General features: G+C 41.7%; 1 protein-coding gene and 1 long non-coding RNA gene across 17 annotated transcripts in view; one reads left to right on the top strand and one right to left on the bottom strand.

Moving 5' to 3' along the window:
• FGGY (FGGY carbohydrate kinase domain containing) overlaps positions 1 to 26565 on the bottom strand; it is a 414792-nt gene that overhangs the window by 331394 nt on the left and 56833 nt on the right. For all 16 annotated transcript variants that reach the window (XM_038537374.1, XM_038537384.1, XM_038537385.1 and 13 more), the window contains one exon: positions 6406 to 6494. In XM_038537374.1, coding sequence (XP_038393302.1) covers positions 6406 to 6494 — 89 coding nt within the window. The remainder of the gene's footprint in view (positions 1 to 6405; positions 6495 to 26565) is intronic.
• LOC102154996 lies at positions 19391 to 25050 on the top strand. The gene is made up of 3 exons (XR_005359697.1): positions 19391 to 19679; positions 22076 to 22196; positions 24809 to 25050. It is a non-coding gene; the product is annotated as an uncharacterized LOC102154996 (long non-coding RNA).

A 26565-nucleotide genomic window follows, 5' to 3' on the forward strand; every position in this document is an offset into this window, starting at 1 on the left:
GGTGAAAGAAATACTTTCGAGACAGAGCACTTGAGATACAAATGGAAGAAAATGTTGAAGAAGGTAGGTAAAGATATGGTGTTCAATATGCCATTCTCTCAACTTTGCTGTAGGTTTAAAATTTTTTCAAAAATAATACCTGAATACCAAAAGTTCAATGCTTTTGATAGATTTCATAGAGTTCTCACCAATATTTAAGAACACACCAAAATCCAATATAAATATTAGTATAATGGACATAAGAACTGACATTGATATAAATTAATAAAACCAGTGGTTTCTAAATATATGAAAAATTAATTGTATTTAATAGTCAAAAAATACAAATTAACATAAGATACCATTTTGGAGGCACCTAGGTGGCTCAGTTATGAAACATCTGCCTTCAGCTTGGGTCATGATCCCAGGGTCCTGAGATCAAATTCTGCATCAGGCTCCCTGCTCAGTGGGGAGTCTATTTCTCCCTCTTTCTTGACCCTTCCCCTTGCTCATGCTCTAATACATAAAATCTTTTTAAAAAATTAAATAAATCAAATAAGACACAACTTTAATCCTCAAAACTTGGCAAAATTGACACAGACATTATACTGATATAGGGTAAAATACAGATATCTAAAACATGTTTTCAGATAATATTTACTGATAAGGAAAACTGAGTAATATATGAAGTAAAAAATAAATTATGCAAAGTGGATTTACAATTTTTTAGAATAAGAAGCACAGTAGAATAAAAGTCTAAATATGATACTATTTTTGAGATCTTGTCAATTCTATTTTGAAAATGACTACAGATCTGGATCAATAACCAGACCAGAATCTTCTCCTGACAGATTAGCAAATAACCATGGAAAGAATAACAGTATAATAATATCCCCTATAACCTCAAAACATAGAGAACCACACAAATCAGGAAAATAATTGCTATTTTAAATTATTAGTTTCTTCAAACTATAAAATTAACCTCCTTAAATTTTTTTTATTTATTTATGATAGTCACACAGAGAGAGGAGAGAGGCTGAGACACAGGCAGAGGGAGAAGCAGGCTCCATGCACCGGGAGCCCGACGTGGGATTCGATCCCGGGTCTCCAGGATCGCGCCCTGGGCCAAAGGCAGGCGCCAAACCGCTGCGCCACCCAGGGATCCCAAAATTAACCTCTTTAAAGCAGAAGACAGAATACTGACAACTTACACAGAATTGTACATTGTTGTGGAGAGGAAAGGGAAGGGAAATAAACATATCACATACAGAAATCTAAGGGGAAGATCAACCTGAGATTTTAGAAATCAGCCATCTTTTCTCATATGCCATTTCAGAAAAGTCTCAGAAATTCTAACACATAATTTCTTTTTTTTATTTAAAGCCAATTTAGTTAACATATATTGTATTATTAGTTTCAGAGGTAGAATTTAGTGATTCATCAGTTGCATACAACACCCAGTGCTCATTCTATCAAGTGCCTAACATGTAACCTTTAAGCAAACTTACCAGTGTGTCTCTTATTCTTAGCCTGGCCATCAATATCTTTTAGTCCAAAGAAATAAAAATAAGTGAATTGAAAATAGACAAATCTTCCATACAGAAAAATTAAAAATAATGTATATAGATACCCCACTCTCAAGGAGGTGAAGCATAACTCCCTACTCCTTAAATGTGGGCTGTGCATGGTGATTTCCTTCCAAAAAGTACGATATACAAGAAAAGGAGTAACTTAAGAGTGGAAAAATCTAACAAACAATACCTTAGCCAGGTAATCAAGGTCAACATCAACAGTAATGTCATATTGATAGCGTGTACCCTGGATATGATATGATGAGAATGGTACTGTGGTCCATCAAAAACGTAATACTCAAATCTCACCATGAGAAAAACATCAGACAAATTCCATTAGAGGGACATTCTATAATATACAGGATTAATTCCTCTTCAAAACTGTCACGGTCATCAAAAACAAAGTTGAGAAACTGTCACACCCAAGAAAAGCCTAAGGAGGTATGACTAAACCATATACATTTACGGTATCCTGGATAGGATCCCGGCCATTAGATAAAAACTACTGATGTATAAATAATGTATGGAATTTAGTTAATTATAATGTATCAATATTGGTCCATCAATTTTGACAGAGGTACCATACTAATGTAAGATATTGATAATATGGGAAACTGGGTGTCAAATATTTACGAATTCTCCTGTACTGTCCTCACAACTTTTCTATAAATCTAAAACTGTTTTAAAATAAAAAATGTACTTGAAATTATAGTTAAATGTAATAGGTCTTACTTTTAAATAATTTCTAAAATATTGCCAACCTCTGATAGCTAGGAAAAGAAATTTCTCTCAGCCTCCAGCGTTAGAAACAATTCTACTTCTCCTGATCAGCAGTTAGGTTTTTATCTGTTTACTCAGTTAATCTTTGTAATGTTCTATTCTTTACTTTGGCCACTAGGAAACTTAGAAACGAATCTATTAGTAATTATGAAGAATCTTAGAGCTTTTACAAAGTCTGTAGCTTCATTTTAGTTGTTCCTATAATATTTTCCCTCCTGTGTGATTTTTTTTACATATTTTATCACCTTTTATCTTATTCTTTTACTAGTCATCTCAGATCTCTTTAGAGGGAGGATTTCTACATGTGAATATGTTTTTGTCTGATGATACAAAGTTACAGTGTTCAAATTTCTGACTTCCCATCTGTCATGTAACCAAAATTCTGGGTAGTGACCCATCCAAGGGTTGGACTGGGGCAAATTACTAAAGTGTCCAGCTTTAGTTTCTGAGCTGCAAAATGATGATACCACCACCTGCTTTAACCAGTGGTCATGAGGACTAGTGGGGTTCACATTTGCTAATATGCCTAGCACAGATAAAGAGAAGGCGCTTGAAAATCATAATGATCACATTATTATTAATAACAAAAATAGCAATCATTATTTTCATTCATATAATGAAAAGAATTAAGTTGAATTACAAGTCAATCATAGGCCAGGCGGTGATTTTCTCAGTGGCCCAGATAAACAAGGGTAGCTATATTTAGGGGAACAAGAACGACAACCAAAGGTGGGAGGGCAAAGCCAGATAGGGGAAGAAGAGAATGAGGAGGACTTCTTACACAACGTCACTGCCAGAAACAAGTCTGAAAGCTTTAAGACAAGGTGAAATCTGATCACTTTTTAGCCTTAACACCACTAGCGTAATAAAAAGTAAAAGAGAGAGAGAGAGAAAATAAAAAACACCCTCTAGTCTTTCTGGCACTCATCTCCCCAAAACGTCCCAAAACAATCACAGTAAGAGCCAAACAAACACCAAATCTGAACCTCCCGTTGGCCCAGATGATGCCAAGGTCATGTTTCACTCCCCAAAGTTTCCTGGTATTGGCACATTCAAACTCGGATCCTCATCACCCTTATTCTAGGAAAGGGGACAGACAATGGGGATTTTTCGTTAAAAGAACCAAGCACTGCTGCAATGCTGTGTGCTATACATTTTGTCTACAGTACCTCTAACCTTCTCAGTGACCTTAAGAGGATACATCCAGGTGAGGACCTGAGGCTCAGTGAGGGAACTAGTTCACTAGTTTTTGCAGACAGTGCACCATGAGACACTGAACCCGGGTCAGTCTGACTACAAGGATTTCCCTCTTTCCACCCTGCCAACAACTTCAGGCAAAGACTCCTTGCCAAAATCGAGAGAGAAAGGAAACTAAATAAAATAGCTAATTCCTTCAAAACATTTCTCAGCAATGCGTTGAAGTTCTTCTGTTACCTTGGTCAGCCTACACAATAACGCCACAGATTGGGTGCTATCACTGTCCCAATCTCCAATCAAGAAAGTTCAGAGGGCTTACTTGTTTTGTCCTAATCGTGCAGGTTGAAATAGAGAAGGGAGAAGGAATTGAGAGACTAAGGAACCAACAGGAGAGAAAGACAGGTGCAAGAGGCAGGGGTACGGGGAGAGGTTAATCACTTCATAAGAGAAATTTGGTGCCTGGTGCCCCAGGATCCACAGGCTCTGTTCTAGGAGACAGGCTGGAGAAGAGGCTTCAGAAGGTGCTCATGAGTACAGGGCAAGGGGCAGGGGAAGGGGAGATTGCAAATTTGCACTAATGAAAATAGAATGAGTCATGAGTGTCACAGCCAATAAGAAAAAAAAAAAAAAAAGGCAGGGAACACTGGACAGCCAATAAATCACTTCTAACATTAAACTTTCTGTTTTCTGAGGGTTTCAGATTGTGGTGGGCAGGGATGGAAGCCCCCGAGCACATTCTGATGGGCCAAAAAGAAGCTCTCGTTTTTAAATTTACCTAATTCATTAAAAGTTTTAAAATACTTCCAATCCCTCACAGGTGTGAAGTACCTTAGAGTCATATATCATTTTCCTGTATATTCTGTTAACCAATGTTCCCCAAAATTACCTGATCATATATAACCACCTCGGGTACTTGTTTAATGTATAAATTCCCAGGTACCCCATGGAGAATCTTATTCAATAGGCTTAAACTGGAAGCCCTGGGGATTTGTGCTTTGAATAAATGATTCAGCTGATTCCTATAATCAGGCTAGTTTGGAAAAGGTGCTTTAATAGGACTGTCCCAACAAGCTTTCACGGTAGGTATCATGATCCCTATTTTAAAGACAGGTTAAAGGAGGAAAGGACATGCCCAAGGTCACACAACTCACATCTGGCAGAATGGAGAACTACAAATCACACTGTGACTCCACAGTAGGTATGCATGCCACCACAATTAAATCTGAGACAGAGCTAGCTTTAAAAGTTCACTTTTGCGGTCTTAATATGGCCTCAGACACCAGGAAATGGGAGTATAGACTATCCAGTGCCATCAGAAAGAACCAGGGGCGAAGTCAACACCCTGGGTTGAATAACACTCAAGGAAAAAGAAAAAGGAAAGCAAGGTCCTCCTCTATCTGCAGTTCTATTTTTGAGCCCTAAAATTTTGGGGGCCAATGGGGTATTGCCAACAGCTGCACTATCAGCACTGCTTTGACTAATAGGTCCATTTGGCTAAAATGATGGAAATGCTGCTTTCACTACTACACAAAGGGAGCAAAAAAAAGTCCTTCCAGAAATAACTTCAGGTAATTAATGTCACACCAAAAGAGGAATGCTCAATATGAGATCTTCACCCCCCCACACAGACATCCCCATTGGTGATAGTAGTAAAACAGTGACTAATTGTACCTTCTGAGGGTAAAGTTCAGACCACTCCCCCAGGGCTTGCTCCGCTAGACAAGGGTAAGTACCTGGGATATGCTGAGGCCATCATTATACACATGTGGATCCCCACTATCCTGAGACCTGTGGCTAATGTTCACTGGTGGTACAGGGAGATAATTCACATAAAGAATGGCGTGCTTGTGAAACATGTCCTCTACTATCTCTTTTCTGGAAGCCCCTAATACTGAACTCTTATCAACTCTTATCAAGAAAAGGTCCAAATCATACAAAATGAGATAGACAGGAAGAGCACAGGGAAAATGATACTCCTACTCCAAGCCTCCTTTGACTTCAAATAAAAAGGAAAATGGGGAGGATTTAGCCCTCCCTGAAGGAGTAGACTTTAAGATCAACACCTGCCTCCCTAAATATATGTACTTACACAGGTTTATCTGTCCTCTGGGAAATGATCCTCTTTCTCACAGGTTTGTTCAATACAGATTATCTAAATCATTTTCATGATGAGAAAAACCTTCCCCCTGTCCTGCTGCCTCCCCTTGTGTGTCCCCTGAAACCTGAGGTCAGGATGACAACAGACTTGCAGGCTTTGAGATTTCATATTCAACTTGACTCTATTAGACACACACATACACAGCCACACCATTAATCATAGCAGCTGCTGCTTCACACCAAGTATTCTTTAAGTTGTCTCTGCCACATAGCACATAGTTATTTATAACATTCATAATTTATTGAAAAATACTATGACTCCAGCATACAGACCCCCACACTCTGCAATGATTCGGGTACGTTAATGTAAAAACCAACACACTCATCCAGTTAAAATCAGCTTCCTTGAAAAACATACCTCTGCCTTCATTTTAAGCCCGCCCCCCAAAAAAATTTTTTTTTCTTTTATTCACCACGTAAAAAGTGCTTTTGGAAAAATAGTCACATTTCATGATGGACTGTTCATGTCTCCTTCAAATGTGTCCAATTTTAATGAATGGTCTTCACCTTGGATACCAACATTCCAGGCCTCATAGGAACAATGGTGTTTGGGCATGTGCAGTGGAGGTGGAAGATGGATTCAAGATGTTTCAAGTATGCAAAATCGCATGCAGATGTACAAACAGTACATCCAGTCAAAGCGAGTTAAGAAAGCAATATATATATACAGACACCCGAGAACGGATGAGCGCAAATAAAATCCAACTTGTAATTAACATACCGTGCTGTGACACCTGTTGCCTTCCACGATAAGAAGTCTGGGAGATCAAAGAAATGTCCCGCCTTATCCCAGCAAGTCTCTCTCAAGTTCTGCCAAATTAAATATATATTAGAATCAATTATGGGCTTTTTTTTCCCCTACCCCTCCCCTCTTTCAATAGCGTTTCAAATTTTTCAAAACAAAAGCATAGCCAACAATGTCCAATAAAACATCTGTTCAGGGGCTGGAGGCCGGGGAGCAGCATGGTATAAAAGCAGTACCTATATAGGAAAGAAACACTGGCATTTATTGATCCTTCCAAAAACGACCATCATTTCCCTTTTATCCCCTTGGCCAACGTGGAAGGGGGAAGAAGCACGCTCCGAGAGGGTATGCAATCCATCTTCCCAGTGAGGGGTCACAGGATACACTTCAAGACACAGTTAAAATTTCAAAGCTGAACAGTTAGTTATAAGCTGGGAAGAAAACTGCACTAAGAAACTATCACATGTCCCACAATGTGCCTGTCATGTAAAATTCTCCCCACATCAACAGTTTCCAAAGGCAGTAGAATAGTTGGTTCCTGCCTTCAAACAACTTCCTGTCTAAGCCAAAGAGAATGGCACATAACCAAGATAATCAAAAGACTTAAACATTTGTTTCTTCCAGTCTCTTCCACATTCCCAATGTGGTCAGATTTTTTTCTTGCCACTGGGCGGCTTCTTTCCTCTACCACCCTCTTGCCTCCCAGCATCCATGTCACCCACACCCTTTGGTTAACCCTACCCACCCTTCCTTGGAGAAGCCTTCCAGGATCTCCTACTCAGGGTAGGTCTGAGTCTCCACCCACTCCACCCCACAATTATTTGTGTACTGTCTTTCTTTACTATGAGAACCTAAACTACAATGTCAAAGACCTTGTCAGTTTTATGAACTATGATATTACCCCCACAACTCTCTCCTTTCCTCCCCTACATAGGGCTGGCCAGTTAGCCACAGGGTAGAAACTACTTGACTTCCAGTCCCCGTATGCCCTTAACTGGACCAGGGATGGGCATGTGACCTCCCTGAGCCAATCAGATTCCTTCTTTCAGGAAGTTAGACTTAGGATCCAAATGGAGTTATTTAACTTCTGCCTGTGGATGGAACTGGAGTGGTGATAAACTTGGAAACTGTAAAGTGGACATTTTCTGCCAAGTACCTAGAGAAGTAGAACTTCACAAAGAGAAGAGTAAAGCAGACAGAAGCAGTAGCAAATAAGGTTTTTCCTACCATCCAGGCAACTCTCCAAGTCCTGGTTTCAATTATTCCCTTCCCAAGAGGCCACAATAAAAGGAATGTATCACAAGCACAAGAGTATCTTGGAGAACCTTAAGGGCCACAGTGAAGAAGCGCCACAAGAGATCTATTCCAGTATCCATGAGAGGGTGACACACAGCAGACAATAAATATTTGTTGGACTAGACAGATTGCTCACTTTTACCTTCCAATCTCTTTCATGTGAGAAATGCTTCAGAGTTTAGAAATGGATTCCACCAGTGTTATCTCCTTAGAATGAGGGGAAAGTTCTGAGTGTTCTTACATCTACTTTATAGACATACGACTGGCCTTTCTCTACATTTCCCCTCAAATTCCCTGAGATCTTCCTATGCCCCCCTTTTCTCTCACTACTCTACGAACTATTAAAAGTAATCTCAAAAGGGTTCAGATGTAAATGACAGTGGGAAGCCCATTTTCTATTCTTCCTGTTGCTGTTGATTTAATTCCTAAGCACTGGGGTGAGAGTTTACATCTAGAGAGGGCAAAGCTTGTCTTCAAACATGTTAATGGCAAAAGCAAAACTTACAGCTAACTAAAAGTGCCTAACACAGCTATGAACTAGTGGCATCTTCAGACCCTAACAGGTCACAATCAGGAAAGTGGTAGCCTTTGAAACTGTGTGAGTCAGCCTACTATACTCTGCCTTCGGGGCAGTACCCGAAATCACTTTCCCTGTACTCTGTGGTTTCAGTGATCAGTTGCTAGGGAGGAGGAGAAAAGGCAGCCTCCTTCTACGGGTTCCAGAAGTCCAAAGCCAGTCACCAGAAATCAACCACTAAACCACAGCAGCAACAACCAGTGCTTTAAGCCAAAGCTGAACAATGTTCCTCAACTCCGAAAACAACTGCTTCTGTTAGATCTTGTATACGGTCATTAAAAGATTTCACATAATGAGAGCTTTCAGCCTGGAGCCACGCAGACAGCCACTGCGGACAATGGGACTGGAGCAAATGTCTCAAAGAGAACTTCAAGATTCTTGCCAAAAAGAGACATGCTGAGGTAGGAAGGCGTGAGGCAGCCCGGGAACGTCATTTCTTCTTGAGACGGAGCCAGCTTCATCTACCAAAGCCACAGACCCCAGTCCGACTCCGTCTATAGGATGAGAAACTAGAAGCATCTGATTAGAAGGACGAGGTATCCTTAAGAACACACATGGTCTTGGAGGAAGAGAGAGCAGCAGTAGGCCCTATTTTCTCTACAAAAGCAGTCTGGAGATGAGCCAGCAAAGAGAAGGGGGCAGAGTTTGCAGGGATGAGAGGGGATGTCTCCTAAAGCCTGATCTCTTGCTTTGAGATGCTGACAGACTATCTGTAAGGATCCCATGCTGTTCTTATGTTGGGCTACATGATTCACAAGTGCTTTGTCATCAGGTGCCAGATGGGCCAAGAGCATGTAGCCCCATGGATGGATTTTTAATCCAGTTCTGTGGGAAAATCTCTCCTTCCCTCCCACTCCACAGCCAGCACACAGTCCCAGCTGAGGGCCTCAATCTTACTGAATTAATTCTATTTTTGTAACCATTGGGCCTGCATCAAGACACAGGGAGTGCCCTCCTCTAATTCCTCCGCAGCTCACAAGGGAGCCCCCACATGCCTCATGTCATGGGATTCTCAGGGTGGTTCAGAGGTGTGTGGGCGAAAATACAGCAGCCTTGTACCAGGAATGTTGAAACAGTTCCATACAAGGCTTAGGCCAAAGTTACACAGGACTTCTAGCCCTAAAGTGAGTGTTCCTTTCTTCTGCTATGCCATAGTCACCGTTCTGAGGCTCCCAGACCCACCAGAAATGGAGGATTTAGCCTTTGGGGAACATCATGATGGAAGCTGTTGCCATTCTTTACAGAAGAATAAAAAAAAAAAAAAAAAAGCCCTTCCAAACACACTTCTGTAGACAATTATAAAACTTCAGAGATTTCACTTCCAATCCCGAGCAGCTCACGTAACTTCTGTGGACCTAATAACACCTTCCATGCACAGATGGTATATGGGTTGGAGAAAGCACAGAGCAGGCCCTCAACACACGCCAACTTTAGCTCTATCTCAACATGTGACAGCTGAAACTAGTCCACACTAGAAGATCTCTGTGTTTAATGAGTTAAGCCTATCTTCCAGTTACCAAGCAACTAACAAAAACTAGTCTTTCCAAGAAAAAAAAAAAAAAGAAAGAAAGAAACCAGTCATGATTTGGGGTATATGACTTGGCACTAAAGGCTTCTGCATTCCAATAACGATCCTTTGAGCTAAGCGATCTCCCAGGCTTGAAAGCAACCAAAGAGAACCACTTTTTACTTTTTTTTTTTTTTAATCATCTATTACTTCATAAAACCACAGCATTTCTTGGGAGGAGGCTACAACTCAAAGTGCACACAGCTGCAGGTCTCAGCAGAGGGTGGAGATAGAGCAGTATATCCAAGATTCAGAGCCAGGCAGCAGCCGCCCTGCCAGCGTTGGGGCCGAAAGATGTAACTTTCTCCCTTGCCCTCTCTCTCTGTGGTGTTCAGGGAGGCAGTGAGCTATCTCCTGGCTTCTCGATGCCGAAGGAACTAATGGGAAACATGAGGAAAGTCCTGCAGTGTATGTCGGAAGACACCAGGGTTTAGGAACAGCATGAGAAGGTAGGGGTGAGCAGCTAAAACAGGATCCTCCAAGTATTTTGCTATTAATTGCAAAGCAGTTCTGCCCACACTATCTGCTGTGTGTGGTAAACAAAAGGGAGGGAACAGAGCTCCCTAATTCCCCACCCAGTAAACCATCCTGCCTGGACAGCCCAAATACTCACGACGTTGTTTTCCACCATAACTACCAATGAAAAAGCAAAACCTTATCTTCACTCTACATTCAAGACTCCAAATTAGGGCATAGGCTGATATGCCAGAGAAGAAAGGTGTTTCAGGAGGAAACTTAATCCTCAATGTTATTCTTAAAAGAAAAATGATGCCGAAAACATAGAGTGGATCATAATCTGTAGCCAGAAACCTCCCAGGATGAATAAAACAACTGTGTGTTTCAAACTCCCAACCACAAAGGAAAGACCAAACACCGGACATATTTCAAGTCAGATACACTGAGAGGTTTGTGGTACTAAGGGCATCTTTCTAAAAACTGAAAACTTACCATTACATTCCTTTCTTTAAAATGATCCAACAGTTCTCATGGCTTAGAATCACTGAACTCCTTGGCATGGCTCTCAGGACACTCAACACCTTGGCTCCAACTTGGCCATTATAATGATGAATCCTTCTGGGCTCATCTCCTAGCATGCTCTACCCAGTACTCACCTCATTTCCTTTGCTTGCACAAATGCATTATACTCTTGCACATTTCCATGCCTCTATGGAGGCTTGTGCCTCTACTTGGATTGACTTCCCCACCTTCTTCCATAACCAAACTTCAACCTTTGACTCAAATCCAACTCAAATATCATCCTTTCAGTGAATCCCTGCAGGCCCTCGCTGCCTAAATCGACCTCAAAACGACAAACTTCCAGAGGGCAAAAATCAGCTCATACATGAAAAAAAAGATAATGCAAAAAATGCAAAAAGTTTTGGGATATATAAAAAAATTTATTTTTTTTATATAAAGAAATTTAAAGACAGGCCCTTTCAAAAGAAAATTACAGCAGAGCTGGAGAAAGATGTGCACAAAGGAAGAGGTAATTAATAAGATGATGTATGACAATAATGTAATGAGCCTGATACCAACGTTTGGTGAGTCAGCCTCATAACTTTATCATAATATTTGGTGTGGGCCATATATTTGCCTCTAATGAGTAATCATAGACAAGGTTCTCTGAAAGGAGGAAAAGGGCTTTGGGGCTGTAGTAGCCAGAAGAGGCTTCATGGGGAAGAGATCTGAGCAGAAGCCTAGAGGTCAAGTCGAATAAGCATCTATGCCAGTACTGAGAACTAAACCCAAGAAACAAAAATCTGAATTGACAGGACTGCCCCCATTAAAGAAGGAATTATTTAACTGTACCATCACAGAACTTATTTGTGAAATGAAATAATTCCATTTCATAATTTAATTTTTAGGAACTAGGATTTCTATACATCCTCCCCCACCATCTTCCCCTAGAGCCCTACTGTTGTACAGAAAGGCAAACTCAGAACCCACACGAGAGCTGATTTCCCAACCATAAAAAAAGTTATCATTTTCATGAAAACTGATCATATTTAGCAAAGCTGACTTTGCCAGGAATGTGATACCACCACATGCATTAGGAAAACAAGGCTGTGGAATGTGGGCTCTAAGAACCCTGGAGTCAGGCAGACCTGAGTTTGATTACTGGCCTCACCACTTCCCAGCTGTGTAGCTTTAGGCAAATTAATTCTCTAAGCCCCCGCTTCCTCAAGTGCCATATTACTAACATCTATCTCAAAAGGATGTTGTGAGAAATAAATGAAATGATGTAGAGTGCCTGATAAGTCAACAGGTTTCACCCTAATTACTGCTACAGAACTCCATGTGTTTCAAAGCACTTTGACGTGCATGATCTCATCTGCTCTGTACAATTCTGCAGGGCAGGGAAGGCAAAAGTGATCAACCTCACCTTGCAGGTTGAGAAACTAGCAACCGGAAAAGGAGCACACTGTCCCAAGGTTAGATCAGTGAAAGATACACTAAAATGTGGATCTCTAATGACTAGCCCACTGCTAGTTCAGGTGCCTGCCTCCCTACAGCATAATAAAATGCAGGAGCCCCGGGAGTAAAGGAGGGAGCCATGGTGACCTAGACAACGCAATTCCTTGTGGGTGGTACTGTCTGTGAGAGGGAGGAAAGGAAGGAGTCCTAATACGAAGAGGCAGCTTTGGAATGGGTAAGGTCTTGGAACAGACATGAAAGAAAGCAGAAGCTCTAGACAAATGAAGAGGTGAGGAGGTCTTCCCTACTACCTCATTCTCCTGCACCCCTTCATGCCCTTCTTGTTGCTTTTCTGTCTACTTCTTCAGCACCTTTCTCTTAGTTGCCCTTTAAATGTGGATGCTCCCCAGAATTCCTCCCTCACCCAAATGTTCTACTCACTGTTCACATGCTGCCTAGGCAATCTCAATTACTCCCACCCTTCCATCCAACAAGTCAAATGACTTGCCAAATTCCAATTCCACACTCTCCTCTGAGACATGCCTCCTGGTGTTCCACTGCACCTGTAACTCAACACGTGCAAGGCAGAATTTGTTATTTTTCCCAAAATGTTTTCCTCTGCCTTGATTTCTCTCAGTTGATCCAGTTACCCAAAGGGTCATCTTCTACCTCTCCTTCTCACTCCTTTTTTACATGCAATCATCCATCTAATTTAAACTCTTAGTTAATTCATGAAGAGGTCCCCACCACTTCACCCATTTCATATATATGAAATCCTACACATAGGAAGAAAATTATTATAAGGATTGGCTCACACAATTATGGAGGCTGAGGAGTTCCAAGATCTGCAGTAGATGGCTGGTGATCCATGAGTTCAAAACTGAGTCCGAAGGCCTGAGAACCAGGAGAACTGATAGTATAATTTCCAGTCCAAAGGCCAACAGCTCAAGACCCAAGAAGAGTCAATCCAAGTCCAAAGGCAGAAAGCCCAATGCCCCAGCTCAAGGCAGTCAGGTAGAAGCTCTCTCTTACTCAGCATTTTTGTTCAATCCAGGTCTTCAACTGACTGGATGAGGCCACAGTGGAGAGGGCAATCTGCTTTACTCAGTCTACCAGTTCATATGTTAACCTCATCCAGAAACACCCTCTCAGATCCACTCAAAATGATGTTTGCCCAGCTGTCTGGGCACTCAGAGGCCCAGTCAATTGGACACATAAAATTAACCATCACACTACATCTTACATCACTAACCTATCTGCAGTTCATCACATTCTCTTGCCAAGATCACAGCTATCACACCTATGGCATACTCTACAAGTGGCCACTTCCTTTCCCTGTATTAATGCCCTCTGCACTCTAACCCGGTAGCTCTTCCATAGAGAGGTGATCTGTTTCTCCATCAGACTTCACTTGGTCTGGCCTTACAATTTACTTTGACCAATGGAATGGAGCAGAGATGCCACTTGCTACCTCTGAACAGAGGCTTCAAAATACCTTGCTCTTGTCTTCTTGGAATGTAATGCTGCCAGGTGAGGCAGTTCAGGCTGGCCTGCTGGATGAGAGAGCACACAGAGCAGAAACAAACCACACCACAGCAAAGGCTCCAGATATGCAAGAGACATTTGCAAAGCCAAGAGTAGGTATGGAGGACACCTACTCTACTCTTGAATGAGTAGAAACCAGAAAGATCGTTTATCTTAGCTCATCCCAAATCAACAACCTGCATAATTATGAAGTAAATAAATGGTTGTATTTTTTTTTACCCCATTAAGTTTTGAGGTGGTTTGTTTTCATCCCAACTGATACAGCCCCTAACTTTCAGATCTTACCCACTTCAATTCCTGCCACCTACACAGCCAATTAGAATAGTCTATGTAACATGTATATTTGAGTATATAAATCACTCACTCATTTATTCATTCATTCATTATTTATTTGGTATTCTCTACATGTAAAGTACTGTGCTCAGTGCTAGGGTAATTAGCAAACAAAAGACAAAGCTCCTACCTACAGGAAGCTTTCAATCTAGTATACTTTGTACCCTTCAAAATTTTCTACTACCTTTGGAGTTAAAAATAAAATTCACTAAGATGGCATATACAATCCATGACTTACTCACCAACTTCACTTCTGATCGCTTGGAGATACTATCCTAGAATCATCCACATACATTCTACTTTTTCTTACCATTATTATACACATTCCTATCATATCACATCTGGAATACCCTCCCCTCTTCAACCTGGCCAACACGTACTCATCATTCTGTACTCAACTCAGGTATTACCCATTCCACACAGTCTTCTCTGTTTCCCCTAAGCTGAGTAAAATGCTCCCATGCTATTCCCCCATATGACTTTGTGAATATCTCCATCATGGAACTTCCCATCATACCCATTCATGGGTCTGTCTCCTTCACTAGACTGAAAACTCTAAGGCAGCGGGGGGGGGGGGGGGGGGAGACAACTATGTTTTTCTTCACTCACTCTATTCTTAGGACCTAGGATTGTATATGCTATATAGATTGATGAATAATGTTAGCTGAATGGATCGATAAATAAATGAGCAGAGATGTACAGGCTAAAGGGGGGTTCATGGAAATAGGAATAAGGAATGAATGAATAAATGAATGAGACTGTGAATAAGAACTGTTCCAGTCTTGCTTTCTTCATTCAAGCTAATGGCTTTTCACCGTCTGTCTTAGGAGCAGAGACTTTCTGGCCAAGCCAGACTGCCAGGAAGATAAATTTCTCCTCTTGGGGTGAGTAGGTCTTTGGAGAAGTTTCATTTTAATTGGAAAATGGATTCATTCACTTCCTGGCTTGGACTCCTGGGTCAGTGCAACCCCATGTTGAATGGCTGCCAAGCACCATGGCAGAGGGGGCTGAGGCAGGAACAGCATTCCATCAAATGGCCTGTGTTCCGGGACACCTGAGGACAACCTGGCATCAGGTCCAGGCTGGCTGACATGAATGTCCCCTCTTCTTTCTTCCCCAAATTTCCTTCAACCCAAACTGTACATATCCCCAACCTGTAAAGGGCAGGTCTACTTTACTGTTCCATTTGGCATTTCTCTGGGCCTTATTTGGGCATATATATCCCACTGTTACAGAGGTCCACCGTCATTTCCTGCTAGGTACAGAAAAGGTCCACAATGGAGAAATCCCTTCACAACTCAACTAGCATAACTTCATCATCTCTTCCTTATAGTGGATGCAGAACAGCTCAACATCACAGAAAACATTCCTTCCATAGAACGTTGCTTGCATCTTTTGTAAAGGATCTTTGTAGAAGGCACTGAATACTAAATGAGTTTTGTGACCAGGATCCAGCTTCCTTTTTAGCCTCCTCTCTCAACACCATCACCTATCAGCACCCCCATAGTCCCCGATTCTCCAAAAGCACTGATGCCATGGCAGTTCTAAAAACGCAATATGCTGCTCTCCATGGAGGCACCTCTGAACTTTCTGCTGCCTCTTCTCCAGAGCCAGACTGCATGGGTGCATATCCTGGCTCTAACACTTCATAGCCGGGGGGGGGGGGGGGGGGGGGGGACTTTGGGAAGCCTCCTTAACTACTCTTCACTTCAACTTCCTCATCCTATAATAATTACAGTGAACAATACTACTACCTGCACCATAGAGTTGTGGAGGGGACAAATGAGCAAATGCATGTGAAGTGTTTAGAGCATCTGGCACACAGTAAGTACTTCTTAAATGACTGTTCTTATTCAAATGTCAGTGGCACAACCTGTTCCCATCTCCAGGAAGGAGCAGGGGCCTTAGAGACTGACACAGTTTGCTTCAAACCTTGGTTCTTCTCCTTGTTAGTTGTGTTACTTCCAGCCAGTAATCACCTACTAGCTACGGGTCTCATGTTCCAGCTACAGCAATGTTTAGTTCATGGTACTGTTAGTAGGATTCAACTCAAGGAGTTTATAGATGTTAATGTGCCCATCCTGGCACATCCCCAATACCTGTTGGTTTTCTCTACAATCCTTACTCTTCTCAAATTATATGGGGCCTATGTATCTCTCCAACTAGACTGTTGCTCCTTTACGTGAAGGACCATAATTTACTCACCTGTATCTCTATAGTTTGCAAGAAATAATTTTTTCTCTAATGAAATGTGGATTGACCACGCTACAATTTATCAGCCCTGGTGTGTGGGTCAGGTCCGTGCTGGCTCCATGCATGAAAAGTAGGTGAATACTGGCCCCAATCCTCATGCTGTTTGTTGGGTAAATAGAATAGAGTCTGCATATGAAACACTCAGCAGTAGTGTACAAATAGTCTATAATAATCCAAGTTTAACAAGACCTGTTATGAACTAAGGATGCTGCATGGTCACAAAAGAAAGACATGGCTGAGGGCAAGTGGCAGAAGAAGAATGTTACGTGGAGGGTAGAGTGTGACCTCAGTATGGGAGGAAGGCAAAGACCAGGAGAGATGGGGTGGAGGGTGGTCTGGCGGGCACCAACTGCCTGAGGAAAGTTCAGGAAGAAGTGTCAACTGTATCCTAGGTCATGAAAAAGGAATCCTGAGATATTCAGGCTGAGAGAGATGTATGCTGAAGCATAGTAAGAGGAAATCTGAATATGTATTAGAAACTCAGGTCAGAAGAGAATGGGAGCCATTGTCAGTACCGGGTGGGAGTGGTTTGTGAATGCAGTTCTAGAAAGGTTCGGCTAGAACTCTGTGCAAAGTCTGGAGGAGAGGGGAGTAGACAGGACGCCCTTTCCTTATACATTTCTGACACAGGAGGAGAAAGCACAAGACAAAAGAGGAAGAAAATAAGGACGAGGCAAAAGATGGACAAGGAGAAAGGGGAGACAGGGTGAAGTTAATGCACAGCTTCAACATTAGAAGTGAATAAAATGAGAAAGCCAGAAAAATGAGAAAGATGTATGGAAAACAACAATAGGACCGTGGCAGTGCCCCTGACGAGACAAACCAGGGGTGGCTGTCAGTCTGCACACTGTCTCTCCTCTGAGCGAATGAAGTCATGGCTGATGTCATCACCCCTGAGTCACACGCCCACCATGGGAGAGGTGGCAAGAGCCCCTGCCTGGTGTTCAGTGCCACCCTCCTGGACGTGAGGGGTTAATTCACGGCTTCATTCTCAGGGTCGCTGTCTCATTTGATCCTGATGGGACTGAAAAGAGGACATTCTTCCTCTGCCCAGGGAGGACACTGCAGCCATGTGGGCACTGGGCTTTAGCTTCAGTCCCTTGAGATGAGAGAGAGTCAGAAAAAGCAAGAAAGACAGTTCCCAGCCTTCCTCTGCCTGTGGCAGGGTGATAGCAGCTCTGTCCACTGGCAAAAGGGAACTCCTGTCATGAATAACATTAAACACACAGCTGGGACTCAAAAGGTGCTTTCTGACCGATTCACTGAACTGCCTTCCCACGTCTGTTATGCGCAGCCCCACAGGGGTCTCGTCTCCTGGATCGTAGACTGTTCCCAGTGTCATTCTGCCCAGGTGGCCTGTCTCTCACAAACCATCCTGCCTGAGGCCTTACCTAGCTGCCCTCCACCATCAGCCCCAGCCCACAGAGCACCTCCTCCTGGTTCCTCCGCTCTAACTGGGGTCTACTTCCACAGTGACCTGAATTCCATCCCACCTACAGTGTACTGTGACTTCATTCCTGCCCCTCTTCTAGAATAGGAGCAGCTCGAGGACAGGCCTTTTATGTTGGTTGCTATATTCCCAGCACTTTACAGAGCATCTTAAATGAAGTACATTTTCAATAAATATTTGCTGAATGAATGAATGTCCCTGATTGGTTCTGGCAGGAACCGATCAGCACACACTGTTTTCTAGACCACTTCTAAAATACTCATTCTCATAGCTGTCATCCTGAGTGTGCTGGTTGCTGAAGACAAGACCCCATACGTTACCAATAACAGGGCATGTAAAATTGCTCTGGAGCGTCTGAGGATGGACTGACTCTCTCCCAGAATCTTCCACTCTCTTTATCCTTGGCCTGGGAGCTGTTATGAGCACACGCTTGAGTAATTTTGAGTTAGAGCCCAGCTTGACCACTCATGAGCTGCATGAGGTGAATCTTCTCAGCCTGTTGCCACCTGTTCAAACAGGACAGTAATATCCATGCCCCAAGTTGTCCTTAAGGATTAAGCACACTTTCTTTTTTAATTGCCTGTTCTCACAACAATGTGAATTTTTTCCCCTTCACTCTTTGCCTTCTTAGCTGCATCTAGAGATAAGAATATGAAAAACAGGCCTAATTTTCTTTCTCCAAACCAACTGCTTCGATCATACTCATCATTGGAAAATACATTACTCTACCACCAGCACTCTACAATGTACCAAACACCCTCCCCACTAAGACACAGAAAAACACTACTGCCATTAACACCATTTTATAGACAGGAACCGAAGGCCCACAGTGAAGAGAATTGCCCAAGATCATGCAGCCAGTAAGTGAAAAGCCTGGGTGAAACCCCAGCCTCTTGAATTCCAAGGCCAATACGCTACCGTACTGTTGCTGCTTCCCAGGACAAGGGAGGTGCTCAATAAATACTTGCACAATGATTCACCCTCTTTCTCAGGTCCATGGGCTTGTCTCTGACCCCCAGCCAAAGCCAGACCACATGGCCTCATGCCAAGACAACTGCTGTAGGGTTCACTAGGGTCCCGACTCTCTTCTCATCTATCCTAGGTCCACAGAATGCCAGCTTTGCAGGAGAACGCCATGGTTCACAGAGACCAGTTGCTCCCAAATACCAGACCATGGACTGGTGCTAGACCATGACCAACAATTTTCACTAATCGATAGTGAAGTCATAATAATAATTACATTGGGGAAGATAAAATCCTCATGACTAAAAATATTATGAATAATTAATTGGCAAAAAAGATCTTATTTCCGAATTGTTTGCTTTGCTTTACTTGGGCAAGCTCCAGTACTCTCTATACACGTAGCATGACTGGGAGAAAATGTCTCTGTGCCACAATTTAGACCCTTTGGCAAAGCCCGAATGAGAGACAGAGGCCAGGGAGGGCAGAGCCACTTACTCAGGCAGCTCGCTCATTCCCTCTGAACACTCCCTAGTCTCACATTTTTGAGCCAGAAGACACTGACTCTTAAGATTACGAAGCTTGGAAGCCAAACTAAAGCAGTTTTTTAAGAGGGTGTGGGTATGGGTATTGATGGAACTGTTAAAAAGTTGAGATCAGACTTTTTATTACTGAGGTCGCTCACAAGTTTTACCCTACCCATAGGAAGGATTCAGGAGACATGGGATTTTAAGGAGATCCCTGATTCACTTTATATTCAACTAACAGAGTGGCCACGGCATGACGCACAAAGATAACCCTTGAGTGAGGTCTTAGCTGCAGAAGTGCCTCCAGGATCCCTGGGTTCAGAAGAGGTAAGGAACTACTAGTTAAATCATTTACTAATTTTTTTTTCTGTACTATAAACACTTAAGGTGGATATAAAGGGGAGGAAGAGGCCAGCTCTTTAAGAGGTAACTAACTTGCTAGATAGAGCAGGGACAAAGCAGAATGGGTTGGAATTTGTGTAGGTTGAGTCTAACTTAAGATGACTGAGATTAGTTTTTATTCTAGAATTCATATTTATCTTCAAAATTTCAGCCAGCCAAATTTGTTATTTGGGATTTGCAACTTTAACAATGAGAACTTGCTCTCTCTACACAAGTGTTTCATCTATAGAATAGACAGGGGGACCATGCCTGATAAAGGGTGGAATTTGATCAGATAACTTCTGCAACTTCTTTTTAAATCCGTTTTCTGGAGTTAGAAAACCCAGGTTTTCATTCCAACCTTGCCAGATGCCAACTGTCAGTAAGTGGTAATCTACTTCACTTCCTCTAGCCTCATCTTCTTTATCTGCAAAGTAATTGATAAAATTTACCTCACGGGACTTTCATAAGTATTAAGTCCAGCAGCAAACTTAAAAGCACATGGTAGATATTTAATAAATTCTAGTGCAAGTGTTGATGATGTTTATATATAGCAGTCAAACAGGGTCAGTATCTTAAATAGAATTTAGTAAGTATCTCAATAAGGTAAAGGGTCTTTAAGTTTCAAACTGCTTTTGTAAGTGTAACAATATCTCAACTTACTGCAAAAACTTAAGGAGGATTGAGGGATGGATAGAAGGGGAGATAGATGGATATACATATGATAAAGCAAGTAAAATGTTAATGGCAAGAATCCAGGTGATGGTTCTGAGTATTCACTACAAAATTCTCCCAACTTTTCTGTATGTTTAAATAGTATGATAATAACATGTTAGGGGAAAATGCCTTTCACAGCCTCTTGTACTTGGTCTTAGACTTGGGAGCAACTTGAGATAAAGGACATTCTTGGCTTCCACTTCGTCTCCCCATCACCAGGCACAGTGGCTTCTACATAGTAGTTATCAGAAGTTTGTTTCACTGATTAAATGAATATATCCCTACAATAAAGAACAGTTATTCTCATTTTGAACAATAACAACAAAAAAGGAGTGAAACCAAGCCATATATTCAGAGAAATGAGATTGACATATCTTTCCAAAAGAATCCCAACTAGCATCTTCCCTGACTTTTGACTTGCTTCCTCCCTTACTTCAATCAACATCTATCCATGGAGTCTCCAGATTTCCAAGGTGACAGTTCACCTCCATGAGGCTGACTATATGAATGAGGTCCTCTATCACAACACACATTAAATGCATTGTCTTTTTTAGTATATTTTCTAAAGACAACATTCCCCTCCCATAGGTGCATTTTAGCTACTGTAAGAAAATAATGTTGTTCAATTTTTGTTTGACACTGAATCATCCCATGTAGGCATAAAGGCAGCCAATCTTAGTAATCTTGTTCTTGCCTCTCTGGTTGCACTAAAAATGCCTAGATGTAGCTGACATGCAAGCACAGTGGTCAGGAAGATTGGCAGCAAAAATACTAGGTATTTGGCCTTAATGCTACCATCGTAAGTGTGGCTCTGACCACGCACCATGAATTCATTTAGCAAGTATTCATTGAGTACAATTTTAATGCCAAGCACTGTGTTTGGCTCTGGAGAGACAACAGCCAGGTATGGATAGAATGATTTGGTCTCTGCTCTTATGAAGTTAAAAATCCATCAACCCAAAGAAAAAAGAACATGATGTAACAGGAAAAACAAAACAAACACAAAAAACCAAGATATGATTTAGAACCATGTGAACCTTCACTGAAGACCCAATCCTAATCCTCATGGACAATCATTTCATTTCTTTGAGGCTTGTGTATTCACCTGTAAAATGTGGCAAGTAGCAACATTTATCCCACAAGACCATGTCATAGATCAAATAAAGAAAATATACATCAAAATCTGCCATAAGCCAAAAAGTAAAATACAAAATATATATAATAATGGCTGACATTTATTAAATGTTACCAGTTATCACACCAAGCAAGTCCTTGGGGAGGGTGGGGAACATCTGATTTTTAAAATTAGTTTGTTGGAGTTTAAAACTAAAAGAATACAGTACATACTCGGCATAAATCAAATATGCAAATACAAGGACATTAAGGAAAGAAAGGATTCACTGTCCAGGTAAATGAAGACAGGACACCAGCCTCAATACTCCGTATATTTAGTTACGAGACCGATTTATGGGCTGACCACCCTGGAGAGAAAATCCACAAAAGATGCTCTAACAACAGCTGACAACACAGTCCACGATCCAAAAGCTGGGAGGAACAGAGCCCCGGTATAAACATTAAAAGAGAAGCTGTCTGATTCATTATATACATCTTGTTTTCTCTTACAGGGAAAAGGAAGCAGCTTCAAAGGTTATGCTCAAGACACAGAGACACAGAAGAGAGGCCCAGAGGAGTTACTGTGTCAATCTGGGGCCATCACTTCACACACAAAACAAGCTGTGACTCAAGGTAATAGACTCCAGCCAAGGGGTGGCTCTGGGGTGGAAAGGAGTGGTAATACTCCAAACTTCCTTTTCCACAATGTGGAAGAGTTAAAATGAACTTACATTTGGTCTGCAGTGGATCTCTACTGTAGAATGGAACTATTGGCCAGATATACACAAACAAAAATGATATGATAAATGATTTGGTAAATTCGTTCATCTGTTCATCCATCCATCCGTTAAAATATCTACGGAGTGATCAGCATCAGATGCTAGCAGTGTCTTAGACATTAGGGACATAGAGATAAGTGAGGCACAGTGTGGTGTAATAAATTCCCAGGCAGAGGTAAGTGGGGATACCATGGGGGACAAAGGGCAGGAGCCTGATCAACACCTGATGGAGAAAGTCAAGGACGGCTTCCTAAAGCCTTAAAGAATTCGTCTGTTTTCCCAAGTGAAGGACGAAATTTTAAGTTTGCCAGCCAAAGAAAAAACCTGAGCAAAGACTCAGAGGTGTGAGAGACTATGGGTACAGCATTCCTAGAGCCACAGACCGAGAAGTTCACCATCTGGAAAATCTTTCCACATCTCTAAGCATTTTGTTATAGGAAAAGTAATGATGGATTCCTTGAACAAATTCCCACAGCCTGGGTCTCCAATCCAAATGCCTAGAGGGTAGTGCTGGAAAAGGAAATGAGCAGAGCAAGCTGGGTGGGGATAGCTGTGAAATGAAGGACACTTGCCCCTTCTAAAGGGGGCAGCCCCTACTCAGCACTGGCCAATTCTTTCCACATGGGAATGTGCGCCCCCCACTGCCAAATCCTTTTGTTATTTTTTCGAAAGAAGCAGAAAATCCGGACTTTTATGTGAAATTTCTTAGTTTTTAAATGTTGAAAACTAATTCAAATTTTTTAAAAAGTGTTTTTGTTTTGTTTTGTTTTGTTTTGTTTTGTTTTGTTTTGAAGCACAGGGTAGGTCAAACAGAACCCATCTGGGTACCAGATTTAGCCTGTGGATGGCCAGCCAGCAGCCCTGGCATGTTGCAAGAAACAAATGTTCTTTGAGAATGGGCAGTGAGGACCAATGGATAGAGCCCAGGAGCTGGAGGCAGGCTGGATTTTATTTATAAGATTTATCTGAGAGAGGAAGTGAGTGAGCATGCACACGAGCAGGAGGAGTGGTAGAGGGAGAGAGAGAAGCAGACTCCCCACTGAGTGGGGAGACTGATTCGACTCGGGGATCCATCCCAGGACCCTGGGATCATGATCTGAGCTGAAGGCAAACACTTTACTGATTGAGCCACCCAGGCACCCCTCTATACTGATAATTTCTTAAAACAAATGTATTAATAAGACTACAGTTTTGTAATTGTTCCTTTTAATATTATAATGCCAACTTTGTTGCTGTTATACAAATATTTATTACCTACCTCGTACTATGCCAGAGTGATTTCTAAGTCATAAAAGGGATCATGTCACACTTATGATTAAAATCCACTGACTCAGGCAGCCCGGGTGGCTCTGCGGTGTAGCGCCGCTGTCAGCCCAGGGCGTGATCCTGGAGACCCGGGATTGAGTCCCACGTCGGGCTCCCTACATGGAGCCTGCTTCTCCCTCTGCCTGTGTCTCTGCCTGCCCCTCTCTCTCAATCTCTCTCTCTCTCTCTCTCTCTCTCTCTCTCTCTGGCACTCATGAATAAATAAATAAAATCTTAAAAAAAAAAAATCTACTGACCCTTTCTCCCTACTCTTAGAATAAAATGCAAATTCCTGCCCATGGCCTCAGGCTATGCAAGAGCTGACCCCTACCCACTGCTCCAACCCACCTCCTACTACTCTCTGCCTTGCTCATACTCCCCCACCCCTAGCCCTGCTGACCTCCCATGCTGATATCACAGGTACTTCCCTCCCCTCAAGAACTTGCTGCCCTCTCTTCCTGAAATGATCATCATTCAGGTCAAACTCTCCCAAGAGAGAACACGCCAGCCATGCCAAATCTGTTCATCTGTGTTTTTCCTTTAGAATTTTCCGGAAAATATAATCACTTTGCTTATATATATTTGTCTCTTTGTCTATATTCTGCTTCTCTATACTAGAATCTAAGTTCTCAGAAGCCTAACCAGGGCCCTCTCCTGTCTTGCTTACTTTGGAATCTCCAATGCTGAACACAGCGCCTATCACATAGGAGACAATAAATAATATTTCCTAAAGGGGAAAAAAAAAAAAAAGGAACCCACAATCTACTGTTCCTGGCCTCAGATCCTCCTGAAGTTATCACTAAATCTATTCCCTGAACAAATTTATCCAAACGCTGCAGAGCAAAACACTTGAAGAGGCGATAGGGAGAAATGGTGATAAGCCCAGATTCTAGATCTGAAATACCAAGGTTCCAATCCCAGTTTTGCCATTTATTAGCTGAGTGACCTCGGGCAAGTTGCTTAACATCTCTGAGCTTGTTTTATCATCTGATATTACTTCATAGTGTGGACGTGAGGATTAGAGGAATTTAACATGGATAAAATGCTTGAAAAAGAGCTAGATATGTAATTAGTACTGTATATACTTTAGCTACCATCTTCATCTGTTTCCTTATTTTGATCCAATTGCTCAGGAGAGCTGTATCTTTCTTTTCCCATCAGGCTATAATCTCTTGAAGGCAAAGACCACTTTTGGACCCTAACAGTGGATTACAGAGATCCCACAAGATGGGGATGGGGGACAGAGCTGCAGTATGGCTCCCAACGTAGGTTTGTTCACATGGTATAAGACTGTGAGTCATTTAAGGTTTCTGAGTTTCAGTTTCCTTATCCACAAAAAGAGATCGTATCTACCCCACAAGACGGGTGTGAAGATTAAATAAAATAATCTTTGTGAAATAAAATAATGCTGAAGCTGGAGGCAACAGTGAATTTCAAGGGAAACAGTAGAAGGTATTAGGTAAATCTGCTTCAAAGTTCAAAGCCAGCTGCCTTCTGGTATAGGCATTACACATAGGATGTGGATGATTCACATAAATGAATGACTCTGAAAATATGTTTTGTACTATTGTACTAGATATTTTCTATGATTGTCTCTGACAACCTCATGGTGGTTTTTAGATGCTTTCCTTAGCTATTAGTCAAACAGAAAAAATACCACTCATTACAGCCAGCTACATGAAATAAGATATTCTAGTGTTTGAAATTCTCTCAGTTGGTGATAGGATATTACTGACATGCCCATCAGTAGAACACAAACATTTCTTACACACAATAGAAGTGAAGAGGCGACTACTATTTGGATATCTACTTGCATAAAGTGCTTTACAAATATCTGACTAAATTATAATAGTTCCACAAGGCTGACACTATTCTCATTTTACTATGAGAATATACTAATGACTATTCTCATTTTACAGCTAAACACTGTGAGACTCAGATAAGTTGATTTAGTTTGTCTGAGGTCCCAGAATTGGTAAATGGCAGAGAGACATTTAAATCCAAGTGTGTCTGGCTTCAAATCCTGTACTTTACTTCTGTTACAGAACTGTGATTTATCCCCCAAATTTCCACAATATCTTGTATCAGCTCTACTGCTAAGGACTGACGAATGTGGGTGAACATTAATAGGCCTATACATGCAATTTAAAGCCAGAGTAACTAACAGAGAAAGACCATTCCCACCATAATTCCCATTAAAGAAGAAATGGTATATTTCAAAGAAAGGAAATTAACACAGTTTATCTTCCACAAAGTTTCAGGCAAGAAGAAATCTAAGATAAAAGAATAGATGTTATTATATCGTCAAAAAGAAGGAAAACATAAGGCCAACCAAGGAACTAAAAATGAGCTGGCCCAAGCCTCTTACTTCACAGAAAGGACCAAAACCAGGTTTTTCTGACCTCTAATGGAGAGGTTGTTTTTTTGTTTTTTTGTTTTTTTGTTTTGTTTTCTTTTTCCAATAGTTCCTCATGCAAAACACTCTACTCACACCTTCCACAGCTAACAGGAAGTTATCAAACCACCTCTCTGGGCATCCCAACACCCAGCTTCCTCCAAAGCATCTACATTTACAAAAAAAATAAAAAATAAAAAGCACATTAGAAGCAGAGAATCATTTCTTCATTTTCCCAGTATGCTATCAGGGGAACAGAAACAGAGAGGCATGAACTGGGGAGATAGGAGGGGGAGATATATCTTCTTAACCCATCAGCAAAATCCTCTGACATTCCAGCCAGTTGGTTCCAGTTGAGAATGAACGATGACAATCTCAAACTATAAAATGATTAGCTTTCTGCTCTGCTGACAATGGCAAAAAGAGGAAATGAGTTAAAAGTCAGATTGGAATACCTCCACATAGCCCCTACAAGCCAGTTAATTATCTTCCATTAACACTGAGCTGTCAGGATCTGCATCAG

This window comes from Canis lupus, chromosome 5 (assembly GCF_011100685.1).
Source record: "Canis lupus familiaris isolate Mischka breed German Shepherd chromosome 5, alternate assembly UU_Cfam_GSD_1.0, whole genome shotgun sequence".
Classification (NCBI taxonomy): Eukaryota; Metazoa; Chordata; class Mammalia; order Carnivora; family Canidae; genus Canis; species Canis lupus.